Source organism: Orbicella faveolata, unplaced genomic scaffold (assembly GCF_042242905.1).
Source record: "Orbicella faveolata isolate gen_17 unplaced genomic scaffold, um_ofav_v1 contig_15, whole genome shotgun sequence".
Taxonomy (NCBI): Eukaryota; Metazoa; Cnidaria; class Anthozoa; order Scleractinia; family Merulinidae; genus Orbicella; species Orbicella faveolata.
This window is the reverse complement of record NW_028301542.1, coordinates 9,364,991-9,378,464: the sequence shown is the minus strand read 5'-3', so window position 1 is coordinate 9,378,464 and position 13,474 is coordinate 9,364,991. Positions and strand designations below refer to the sequence as shown.

Sequence of the window (13,474 nt, the reverse complement as noted above, 5' to 3'; positions counted from 1 at the left end):
GGTCTCAGCGTGTCGATTGATAAGTACTTATAGCGGATCAATCGTGTGTTCACTATGCGAAAGAGGCGAACTACTTTATGTAAGAACCCCTGACGAGTATATCGGTTATTAATTATTTTTAGTGCCAGCGGTTTTCCAGTTATAATTAAATTTCAACCTGCAACCTGCAACCTGCGCCCTGCAAAATATACCTGCCGATGTGATGGCGAATTTTGGTCATCTCGGATTTTCGCGGGCGCTGTTGTCGTTTCAGCTTCATGAATGCTTTCTCTTTCTCCAGTTTCGGTTCATCGTCTTTTTTTAGGTCTGTTTGGTTCTCAGAGCATCATCGGCGTCAGGATTTTCTACATCGGACATCTTAACCCGCAAGTTGAGCGACAACAACGGAGTAAACACTGATAAAATTCAAACTTACCACTAGGTGCTAACGTACGGTAAATCTCCACTTAGTTTCCCGGTTTCCTCCCGTCGTGGTCGCCAAAATGTGACAATGATAAACCACGGCAAATAAACGTACGGGTCCGGCAACGGTTTAATCCCAAAACTTCACTTTACATCGACGGTTTTCGCTTTTTTATCTTAAGCCAAAAACTGCTTCTTCGACTACCACAAAACTTCCGACCGCATGCTAACTCCAAATAAGGAAAAACTGTCAATCAAAGACTAAAATCTGATGATTACAACATATTGAACTGCGTGACGCGTGACGTTTCTCAAAAGTCTTTTGTCCAAGTCCACTGATTGCCACTACCTTCTGGGGCTTTTAATTCATAAAAAATATTGTGTCTAGATACCCGGCAGCTGGGAAGTGTTTATAAAATACTACATTCATCATTCATTCTGTTTATTTTGCCTTTTTACTTAATGTACAGTATTTATAAATATTTTAATGCGAGGCAAGGTGACCTCTAGAAACCACCAGGCTTTTAGTTGAGGCCACCTCGTACGTAACAATACGGTTACATAGATAGTGCAACAGTGTGCGGCTTTGCCAGTTCAGTAATTATTTTACTAAAAACTCTTGCAGTTTTTTCTTTAATAAAAGGGAAAACTTGACAATGAAGTAATTGTAACAGGAAGGGAATTCCAGATCTTTGGACCTTGGTAAAAGAATTATGAATTTTTTAGATTAGTCCGGCAATGATGCGCGCAATAATTATGGCTGTTCCGGTGCTATAGCCATGAATTTGACTGTTTGTAAAAAACAAGTTGAAAAACAATGGAGGCAACAGGTTGTTATGATAATAGTACATAAATTTAGCTGTTTGAAACGTGTTGATTTGATAAATGTCTGAAATTCCTAATTTGGAGAGTAAAGGAGTAGAATGTGCCCTATAATCCGAATTGGTAATGGCTCGCACGGCCCGGCAATCTGAAATTATTCTAGAATTTCCACGGAGGGGACCCGCTGGACTATGAATGTTGAATTCTGCGAAGATAATTCCAGCACTTCAAAGAAAATGCGCTATTCATGCTTCATGCTTAAAATAGAAATGACTCAGTGTAAAATTATGGAGTTCCATCCCCGCCAAAAATCAAAGTTGATCACAACATTCAACTTGACAGTCTAACAATTAACTTGGCAAACATCAACATCATATTTCACACTTCAACTTTGTACTTTGTATCACAATCATTGAAACTTTGAACATCAACTTTCAAAGTGACAGTTCAACGTTCAACTTTATCCATCAACATTCATATTAACATGTCAACAATGATCTTGACATATGGGCTGTCAGCGAAAGATGAAGTTTGAATCTCCAAGTCGAATGTTGAGTCACCAAAGGCGCACCAATCCCGCCAAAATTCAACTTGAGAATTCGACTTTCAAGTTGATAATTCAACATAAAATGTTACGTGTCAATGTCCGTGTTTAGCGATGAACATTGCTATTGCCGATGGCGTAAATATGTTCACAATGACGTAATGTTCAATTTCGCAAAGTTGGTTTTAACCTCGTTCCCAGGGTCCTCTCTCTTCCTCCCTCGATAAAGTACCCTGGTTGCGGCTGGTCACGTGTCTGCTAGATTTTTGCAGATTCCAGAAAAATGGTTTGGGGGGGGGGGGGGGGGAGGGGCAGGACAGTTAAAGTTTTTCTCCACTGAGCTCACCTACGAGCCCAACAGGGAGTGGAATTTGTAACCTCGGCCGAACTCACAGCGAAGGCATTGGCACATTCGATTTTGGAGTTCAATGCATCAAAGTTCGGCTTAAAGATTAGCCCTGCATTTGGCTGAATTATCCCATCGATAGTTGGACGGTCTTTGGAATTTGTAGTGGTGAAAATAAATTGACAAAGAACTTGGAAATGACGACCACAACAATAAATGAACCGCGCGATGAATTTAATTTCATTTTTCATTCGGCAAAATCACTACGTAGGTATGTACTCATTCGTTTAGAGTTAAATACCTCGTATGCTCGCCTACAAAGGTAGTTTTGAATTTCACTGAATTACTCTCATCGACAGTTTGACGGTCATTCCATCTTCTTGCGGCGAAAACAAATTACGAAAAACTTGACATCAACAACGACTGAGTGCTGAATACTAATAACTTGATATAGCAGCTTATATTTTTCGATCGGCAAAATCACAACAGAGACATCGATGCCTTCGTGTAGAGTTTGATACGTCCAGTGTTGGGCCAAGAGACTAGCTTTGAATTTGATTGAATTCATCCAATCGACAGTTTGACGGTCATTCGGTTCTCTTGCTGTGAGAAATTTTATGAAGAACTTGACAACGGCGACATCGGTCGCGCGTTCGCATAATCCAACTGCCTTCGTTTTAAAACTGTTTTAGCGGTAAGTCCAATTTTCGGTCAAGAAACTAGCTTCTCATTTGGCTGAATGCATCCCATCGATAATATGACGTTTACTTAATTCTTTTGCTGTGAAAAACTGATTAAACTAATCCGAGGCAGGTTGTCGACGGTTTTTAAAAAAGCACTGAAAAATAAGCAAAGTTCTCTCTCAATTAGCATTTCATACTCATAGAAGTTCAGATCATAGCCGGCGACGAAGCATTGGTCAGGCAGGATCTCTGACAAACAACTTGCTTCACTTTCAAAATAAATAACGTCTGTATAGCAGCGCAACATTCACCTCCCTAGACAGTGTTAACTAAATTTAAGTTGAGGACCCACCCTCTGTGCGGCTTTGGTTGGCATACGTAGACACGTGACAAGCCGCAACCAGGGTACTTTCTCGAGGGAGGAAGAGAGAGGACCCTGGGAACCAGGTTGAAACCAACTTTGCGAAATTGAGCATTACGTCATTGTGAACACATCTACGTCACCAACAATAGCAATGTTCATCGCTAAACACGGATATTAACACGTAACATTTCATGTTGAACTATCAACTTGAAAGTCGAATTCTCAAGTTGAATTTTGGCGGGATTGGTGCGCCTTTGGTGACTCAACATTCGACTTGGAGATTCAAACTTCATCTTTCGCTGACAGCCCATATGTCAAGATCATTGTTGACATGTTAATATGAAGTTGAACGTTGAACTGTCACTTTGAAAGTTGATGTCCAAAGTTTCAATGATTGTGATACAAAGTACAAAGTTGAAGTGTGAAATTATGATGTTGATGTTTGCCAAGTTAATTGTTAGACTGTCAAGTTGAATGTTGTGATCAACTTTGATTTTTGGCGGGGATGGAACTCCATAGTTACCTGCATGTCGACTCGTTGAGTTTGACACCTCTGTAATTTGCCATGTGTTGATGCATTGTTTAGGCTCATTTCTATTGCAAGATATGCTTTTAAGTCTCCATGAATTTGTTTTTGAGGGACAAAATATGAAATTCACCGTGAACATGTTGCTTACTTGCATTCTATATTGTGACGCTAATATAAATTTTTGCTACACGTCACTAAAGCATATTTCTAGTAGTGTTTATAAGAAATTTGAAATTCTTTGCAAAGATTATACGCATTTTCGAGTGGTTTGCGTTTCGTTTTCCAGGTGTCCAGGTGTTTTCCAGCTGCTTTCCAGCTGCTTACCGTTTACGCAAATTTCCCAACTAAAATGCCACGCCGACTGTTCTATTCTATGGATAACTTCATGCTTAAATTAGAAAAGACTCTTCATTTCCTGTCAGGCATCACGCAAACCTGGGTCGACTTATACCTGTTTTGCAATCAATGTTTATTTGCCCCATTCAATATTTTTACAATATTTTCGTTTCGCAAAGTACCATTTCGCAAAGTACCGTTTCGTTTCGTTTCGTTTCGTTTCGCAAAGTACCGTAAGCCGAATTTAATGTTGTTTGCCGCACCAAACCTAACCTGCCGAACCAAACCAATTCAAACGCCGCTCTTCTGCCGTACTTCACTCATCAATTAGGTTCGGCGCGTGAATGAAGCGGCGTTTGGAACGGGCCTTTTGACTCTTGCGTTAAAATTTCCTGATTCTTTTATTTGCATTTATTGTTTTCAATAAGCTTACATGTAAAGTACGATTTGATATTGCGGTAGGAAGCCCGAGTAAACGCTCTTAGAGCGTGTAGGTTCATTTGTTAGTTGAGTCAGGAAATTATCTTGAACAACGTCCATCAGAAGTATGTAGACATCGGATTGCCGTAAAACTCTGTTGTTCGACCAATCAATCTCCGGAAGATTGAAATCACCAAGAAGAATCAATTCGTTCGTCGAGAGCTCTTGTAAAAAAGCCTGCAGGTCTTCTATGGGCTTAATCTCGTTGTTGGGTGGTCGATAAAAGACACCCAATGTAACTTTACGGTTGTGAGAGAATAAAACATCGACGAAGATAAATTCTGAGTCGTACTGTGAAGTGTCATTAGGAATTGCTTTGATATTGTCCCGCATGACGATCAATATCCCACCGCCTTTACGCCCATTGAGCCTTCTGTCTCGTCTAAAAATCGTGTAATTATTAGGGAAGATTTCCCCATCAGAAATTGAGCTGTCCAGATGAGTTTCAGTCAGAACGATGATATCGTGGCGCGAAGCGGCGACGTCTAATTCTAGTTTGCTTGTTTTGTTGACGATGCTTCGTGCATTAGCATAAAACGTTAGAAGACGAGTGGGCTTTTGCTGTCCTGTAGAATTGTGCTGTTTAGAGCAAGTCGGACCAGGATTCGGGTTCACGTCGCCGCTCAACTTGAGAAGATTAATTTGAAATTGCGTCTTGAGTAAAGAGTGTATGTATGTATGTATGTCTAGTTTTATGGAACATTTAGTTTACTCACCTAGAAACCGATTCCATTTCGAGGTTTCCGTCACGATATTTGGCAGTCCATCCTCTTGATCCCGATGATTCAGTGGCAATGGAATGAACTCGTTTACAAAGAGAACCCCGATGGCGAAAACCGTGAAGATCATAAAGGCAAACTTTAAAACAGACTTGTGCTTAAGTCTGCAACGCATACTTAGAATTGGTTGGTGCTCTTGAACTGCAACGGAGAAGAAAATCTAAATGAACAGGAATATTAATTGCAACACTGCGACACATGGAAATAGGCTTTCAGCACGGGCATTTTTGCAGTGTTTTCTAGGGATCCACACTGAACGTGAGCTAGACGCCAGAGGCATTTCCATGTTTAGGAGGCTGAATACAAGAAGAATATAATGACAGATGCCCGGTTGTGACGAAAGCCTGGCTGTTGTAGTATAATTAGGACTCACGAGGGCGTTTGAAGAGCAGGTGACAAGCCTATGATTTTTTCTTTTCTTTTAATTAATTTACAAACACAATATACATAGGAAAAAAAATAAACAAACTAAAAAGAGAAAATAGTAATATTACAGCACACTACTTACTTACAGTACAATGTGATAGTTAAGGCCCGTTCCAAACGCCGCTCCATTCATGCGCCGCAGATGACCAAGCTGAAGTTGTCTGCCAATTCACTGCCAATTCGCCATCGGCCAATTCGACCGGCTGAAACTGTCTGCCAATTCGATTTAAAATTCAGTAGTGGAAATTAGAACACAAAATCATTTAAATATCTTTAACAATTGCGCAAAAACAATTTCTAGCTGCATTCAAAGCTATTAATTTGCGCCAAACGCTCACGTAAATTTGTAAAAAGATGCTGTAAATATCCTTTGTTCAGAAGTGAATAACTCGTTGCGTGACTTTTCAATTGACACCAACGTGGTATCGTCTGAAAGCTTACCGTCTTATTAGTCCATCTCAACGGCTTCTACACCCATCTCAACGCAATTACTATCGAAAAATTTCACCCGAACATCGTGCTTTTATAACATACACACTTGTACTGGCTCTTCCGGAAGTGAATAACTCGTCACGTGACTTTTCAATTAACAGCAACTTGGTATCATTTCAAAGCTTACCGTATTGTAAGTCCATCTCAACGGCTTCTACACGGCAGGTATATTTTGCAGGGTGCAGGGTGCAGGTTGCAGGTTGAAATTTAATTATAACTGAAAAACCACTGGCACTAAAAATAATTAATAACCTATATACTCGTCAGGGGTTCTTACATAAAGTAGTTCGCCTCTTTCACGTAGTGAAAACACGCTGTTATTAATATTTAGGCCTTCTTTGGCAATCTTCTAACTTGTTACGCCGTGTACAGAAACCAGAGACTTCGTACGCTTCCCAACATGTTTGTGATCGCACTTGGTTTGGGCGATGTTCTCATGTCCATCGAAAACACGATCGATCCGCTATAAGTACTTATCGATCGACGCGCTGAGACCAGTGAAATCTCTTCAAAGTCATCTGGGTGGCTGCTCCACAGATGTTTCCATCGATTCCAGATTTGGCTCGGGTCTTCCCTCAACAACAGAAGATTGCCATCACAAATGAAGCAAATAAATAAAGAAATGAAATAATATAAGATTTTAACCGACGGAATATACTAGCGCAAGCTCAGTGTGCTTTCATTTTGGTACTCACAGGGAAGAAACCAAATTCAGCAGATATTTCAGATGATATTTCAGATGTTTCTTCAAAAACAATAATTAATTGCAGGCTTAAAATCATTGAAATATACTCTCCTCCCATCGCTTCGGCCGGTTTGGCACTTAGGTGGAAGCCACCTTTCTGAGCGACTGTAAACAGCATCATGTAACAGTCACGGTAATTCTACCAACTGTACGTTCTTTCAAGTGCCAGCGGTTTTCCAGTTATAATTACATTTCAACCTGCAACCTGCACCCTGCACCCTGCAAAATATACCTGCCGGCTTCTACACCCATCTCAACGCAATTACTATCGAAAAATTGCACCCGAACATCGTGCTTTAATATAATATGCACACTTGTGCTGGCTTTTCTCGAAGTGAATAACTCGATAGCGATGTTGGCAATGGGAATGTCTGTATGATAACAATCGTCGGTCAAATGGCAAGGTAAACAACTGATTTAGGGCGGCGGTGGCATCAATCGTTCGCTCCTGTCAGCTGAAAGCCGACGGTTGATGGTCGTTGATGATAATGTTCTTTTCCCAAGTTTCGTAATCACCATCTCACGCTATTTCCACTAATACCGGCTGATTACAAACAGCAACGTGGATACCGCTAATTAGTACGGTCGCCATTTTGTCTTGAAACTCAACAAGCCATGCGATGGAAATCTTAAATATGCCTGGAAAGATCATGTGCTTTTCTTTTAAAAATTAATTGGGTTGAGATGGGTGTAGAAGCCGTTGAGATGGAATAATAAGTCGGTAAGCTTTAAAATGAAAAAAAATTGGTGTCAATTGAAAAGTCAGGTGACGAGTTATTCACTTCGAGAAAAGCCAGCACAAGTGTGTATGTTATATTAAAGCACGATGTTCGGGTGAAATTTTTCGATAGTAATTGCGTTGAGATGGGTGTAGAAGCCGTTGAGATGGACTTACAATACGGTAAGCTTTGAAATGATACCAAGTTGCTGTCAATTGAAAGTCACGTGACGAGTTATTCACTTCCGGAAAAGCCAGTGCAAGTGTGTGTGTTATTAAAGCACGATGTTCGGGTGAAATTTTTCGATAGTAATTGCGTTGAGATGGGTGTAGAAGCCGTTGAGATGGACTTACAATACGGTAAGCTTTAAAATGATACCAATTTGTTGTCAATTGAAAAGTCACGTGACGAGTTATTCTCTTCCGGAAAAGCCAGTACAAGTGTGTGTGTTATGAAAGCACGATGTTCGGATGAAATTTTTCGATAGTAATTGCGTTGAGATGGGTGTAGAAGCCGTTGAGATGGACTTACAATACTGTAAGCTTTAAAATGATACCAAGTTGGTGTCAATTGAAAAGTCACGCGACGAGTTATTCACTTCCGGAAAAGCCAGTACAAGTGTGTGTGTTATGAAAGGACGATGTTCGGGTGAAATTTTTCGATAGTAATGGCGTTGAGATGGGTGTAGAAGCCGTTGAGATGGACTAATAAGACGGTAAACTTTCAAACGATACCACGTTGGTGTCAATTGAAAAGTCACGCAACGAGTTATTCACTTCTGAACAAAGGATATTCACAGCATCTTTTTACAAATTTACGTGAGCGTTTGGCGCAAATTAATAGCTTTGAATGCAGCCCCATACCCAAATCCCTAGTGATTTGGGTATCCCCACTGGGGATACCCAAGTTCATACAGCGAACTTTGGCGCGTGAATCTGGTTTTGTATGTCCTTATAAATGCGGACTCGGATCAGACAGTCTGTTATAAATTGCGACTATTTTCAGCTACGTTATGTGTTTATATGAAGATTAAGAAAGCTTTTGTTTATTGAGAGAAAGCTTCGTAAGAATATAAATGGCTTTTGAGCAGAATTATGGATGATTTCACTCGCCCCAGTCTGTGGTATTTAACGCTTTCAGTGTTCTGGGTATCCCTACTGGGGATACCCAAAACACTAGGGATTTGGGCACGGGGGTACCCAAAACACGGGGATACCCAAATCACTGTGACACCGAACCTAACTGATGACTTAAGTACAGCAAAAGAGCGGCGTTTGGATCAGTTTGGTTCGGCAGGTTAGGTTTGGTGCGGCAAACAACATTAAATTCGACAGGGTCTGTCGCACAATACGACGTTGGAGCGGCAGCTGATTCATACGGCGTTCTCCTCATGTGTCGAACCTAATGCATAAATTACTGTAATGTATTTTTGATATAACGGGACTCATGATTGGCTCAAAATTAAGTGGCGTAACCAGTCATGCATGAAGCTCAGAGTCGTCGCTAAAAATAAAGACAACAAAATACCAGTATGTCTTCGATTTATGAGAAACGGGACTGTATAAGCGAGTTTCTTTAGCGCAAATTCATTTTTTGCTTTGTCTTCGTGATAATAGCCCAGCATATTAGATTTCCCTTTAACAAGTCGATTTAACCGGAAGAAAACCTGTCTAAATACAAACACTAAACCAGTCACAGCTTTTCTATTTGGACAGAAATCGTGAATTCAGAACGCATATTTTCTCGTCGAAAATTGTTACCACCGGCTTCCCGAATTAAGTTCGACGCAAGTACGCCGTTTGAACCAGCCGTCGCTCCAAAGTCGCTCTAAAGTCGAACTGAAGGTGGTATGGTACCCTCAATATGGACCAAAAAGTTGTGCACTCAAAAAGAGAAATTAAATTTCTAGAGTTTTACTCAAAATGGTTGCTATGGAAACCAGCCACAGCCTTTTGAAGTAGTGTTTTACAGTATTGACGCCAACACTTCCTGCTCTTATACAAAACAAAATTTGACTGTCAAATAAGCATATTATGCAAGTTTCTGTTTTGCTCTGTGCAATGAACCTAAGTTTTGACAGTTAACTCTTATTTTCAGTGCTTTTTACAGCTTTATTTGGAAATAACCTTATTTTTTACCACACCCAGTGGACAAATCATCTCATGTCACGTGACAGACCTTAAAATGTTACGATTTTTTGGTTTATATCATCACGACACTATTGGTCTTTGATGAGCCCAAGTTTCAGAAATTCTACTTTAAAACCTTGCAAAGTAGAAATGTTGGCGCGAAGTCAGTCGGTACAAAAGTAAACTTTTGAGAAGTATTAAGCATTTAACGAGCCACAAATAGTGGGGGGGGGGGTGCAGATTGGATCTCGGGGGAGGGGGTGCAATGGTTGTTCTATTTTGTAAAAAGTTACCGCAGTTGTGAGAAATATTCCTTGTCATAAGGGAAATGAATGAGCCTGTGATGGCAATTTGAGGCAAAGCTTTTCACAAATAATTATACCAATCGAGTTGTGCATGTCGTAAAAGTTTTTTTTAAATAGTTTCGTTCATAAAAGTTAAAAATAATCTATATTTTTGGTCACGTTCTTATAGTAAACAGTCGTTGCTATGGCCGTTGCTGCGTGAAAAAACTTATACCACTGTGTACTTTCCTTAAATTTCACACTCATCTGGAAGGAACTTCGGCAAGATCGTTTCAAAATGTTTTTGACAAGTCCTCAAGGGTCTTAAGTCTTGTATTTCCAAGAAATTGAATTTTTCATGAACATCGCCATATTTTAGGGTACCATACCCCCTTAATCAAGTTTGCGGCGTTTGGACCGGGCCTAAGAGTCTTGTCCATAAATATGGAAAATAACTCGGCAAGGGTCGAAAACTCGATTCGCTCATATTTTTACGGTAGATAGGCAAGGGCATGACAAAAACTACTGGATAGTTTTCTTGGCAAAGTATCCTTTTATTTCAAAGAAATATGCAAATTACCAAATTCCGTTAAACCGTCATTTGACGCACCATTTTATTAAACAAGTTTGAGAGCCTCGCATGCAAAACCACATCATTCTTCCGTATTTAAAACACTCAAATATTTTTGTGCAATGTTTAATTGTGTACTGGATTGATTTTAGGGAATGTTGCGGTTTTTGTTGGGTGCAAAATAATTAAATTTCGAAGACATGTATTTCATTCACTTAAAAGTACTTAGTAAAAATAATTGATTTTCACCATGTGCGAAACCTTCAAATGGATTAAACTTCTGGTGGTTGAATCGCAGAAGGATGGTCTACAGATTCCTGTAAAAATTTCTTTGGGAAATGATTGTGGCGCAAGAGCTTTTCAAAGGATGTTACTAAGACTGGTAACAAGAAATGGAGAACGAGGAACGGGGAACGGGGAACGAGGAACGGGGAACAGGGAACGGGGAAGAGGGAAGGGGGAAGGGGGCAGGGGGCAGGGGGCAGGGGGAAGGGGGAAGGGGGAAGGGGGAAGGGGGAAGGGGGAAGGGGGAAGGGGGAAGGGAGAAGGGGGAAGGGGGAAGGGGGAAGGGGGAAGGGGGAAGGGGGAAGGGGGAAGGGGGAAGGGAGAAGGGGGAAGGGAGAAGGGGAAGGGGGAAGGGGGAAGGGAGAAGGGGGAAGGGGGAAGGGCGAAGGGGAACGGGAGTCTGGGAACAAGTGTACAGCGGTAACCCGCGTAAAAATTCAACATGGCAGACAAAAGAAAAGAAAAGGGAACAATTTGGAGAAATGTGAGGAAGTTTTACGGTTGTTAACGTGAGTTTCTACCGGCTGTGCCACCAGATCATGGCCCAGTACGTTCTTGTTTGAGCAGAGTCCGATTTAGGTTCGATTACCGGCCGCTGTTCGGGAAAAGAGCCCGCGCTCCTCCCCCGAACTCATGGCTGGACTCATGGACTTGGCATTGTTAATTTCAACCTATAAGAAATCTGCTGCCTGAATCGAGTAGGCTGCATACATTAGCTTTATCGCAGTAGCAAAGGAGTTGCGATATGAAGTGCGATCGCATTAGTGGGATATTTAACCAAATACCGTCAACTGATGAAATCTTGCCTGATCTAAACCATAGTAGCATATATAACACGCAAAATAGTCAACAGACTTATACGTTAGAATCTATATTTGAATCATGTGGTACCAGAATATGAGATAACGAACAAAGTAAACAAAAGGAGGGATAAACGCAAACATCGATTTCAAGAAACAAAACACCCAGTCAAATTGATGTGTACCTTAGTCTTCTTGAAGAGAAGCAACACCAGTCTCTGGCGAAGCCAGACAAAATTAAATTTTTAAATGAGCCAAAGCAAACCGAACAAGAAAAACATAAACATGGTGTCAACACCATTTACACCAACATATGTGTGACCTTTGACATGACAGTTGCTACAGCATAGTCAAACAGCTCTGCTCTACTTTAAAAAAGAAAAAAAAAAAAAAACCCTCTTCTATAGAACACAACATGTAAAGCCCTTCCGCAACAATAATGTGAAACAAAATAGGTTGGAGGGCCAAATTTAAAAGAAGTGGCGAAAACGCCACAAATTTTACGAGCCGTAGGCGTCATGTGTGGCTGCCTATGATTGTCATTAGATGACATTTCCGGCCACCTGAAGCGCCGCAAGAATTACATTATGAAGTTGCGTCACAGACATGCTTTGCCGCTCACGCGTCCAGCCGTCTCTTCTCGGGGAGGAACGTAGACCGGACTCGAGAAAGCGGCGGAAATCGAGCCTACACATTAAGCGACGGTTCTAAATGTTTTATTGTATGAGGTTTAATTCAAAAGGGAAATCAAAGAGAATTAGTTCATATAAGCTCCGTTTATTAATTAACATGATTTTTGCATATTAAATTGATTTGATTATCCTTATTAATAAAATAATTTCGGGCTAGCTCCTCAGAGGTTTGGGCTAGTAGGATGAAATTACAGCTTGCCCGAAGGGCAGGTGGTGTTTTTGAATTTCATCTCACCGTGCCGTCAGGGATCTGTACGGGTCCGCAAATGATCCCAGGACCGCAAATGATCCCGGACCGGAAATGATCCCCATATTGGACCGCAAATGATCCCGATCAAAAAGTAAGGACTGGCATGGATTTATATCAGAGGAAGGTGAGAACATGTGCAAAAATTATTAACTAAAAAACATGTTTTATCATTTTACAAAAAAATATTCCACAGTTGCTGTTTTGTTCTTCGAACGGTTCAGATCGTTTTCACCGTCACACAATAGAAAAAAAAAAAAAAAAAAAAAAAAAAAAATCGAAAACCAACCAATGGAAAAGCTAAGAAATTGTGATGTACGCTATAGAAGATAACTAAATAAGACACTTCTCCAAGTTTTAGGCCTGTGCGTTTCCCCAAACTTCAGAAATTCGTCGTAAATGTTTCCCAGAAATTTACAGAGCCCAGTAGGAAAACGTCATGTTGGTATACATCCGTGGTACACCAATATGGCGGCCGGAATATAGTGTAAACATCTGGAACTTACTTTGGCTTTCCAGTTGACTGATTATCAGTACTAAACAAACAAGCCTTTAGATAAGCACTTTTCCCAATGCTCTAACTTCTAAAAAGGCTCAAAATCATGAGATAAGTATATATTTTTCAACAAACTCGATCGTAGCCTTGTGTCACGCAACCTCCATAACCCTGAAATTCAAAATGCTCTGGTTTCCAAACGAAGCACGCTAATTGTAAACAGATATAAATATACCGCCTCTTATGCCCGATGAGGATAAAAACACGTTACGTGAAGACGATCTATTGAATTAGAAGTCTTAG

General features: G+C 40.6%; 1 protein-coding gene across 4 annotated transcripts in view; it reads right to left on the bottom strand.

Moving 5' to 3' along the window:
• Positions 1 to 7,181, bottom strand: part of LOC110051304 (alpha-1,6-mannosyl-glycoprotein 4-beta-N-acetylglucosaminyltransferase-like) — a 28,910-nt gene extending 21,729 nt beyond the window's left edge. For 2 of the 4 annotated variants that reach the window (XM_089288333.1, XM_089288336.1), the window contains exons 1-2: positions 5,798 to 7,181; positions 5,223 to 5,426 (exon numbers count right to left, since the gene is read on the bottom strand). Coding sequence is in view for 1 of the 4 variants with exons in the window: in XM_089288336.1 (XP_089144462.1) it covers positions 5,223 to 5,426; positions 5,798 to 5,840 (247 nt within the window). In the remaining 3 variants the exon portion in view is untranslated. Of the gene's footprint in view, positions 1 to 415; positions 733 to 5,222; positions 5,427 to 5,793 lie in introns of those variants that run through there. The other 2 variants (XM_089288334.1, XM_089288335.1) reach the window with 2 other exon arrangements.
• Positions 7,182 to 13,474: the final 6,293 nt, after the last annotated feature.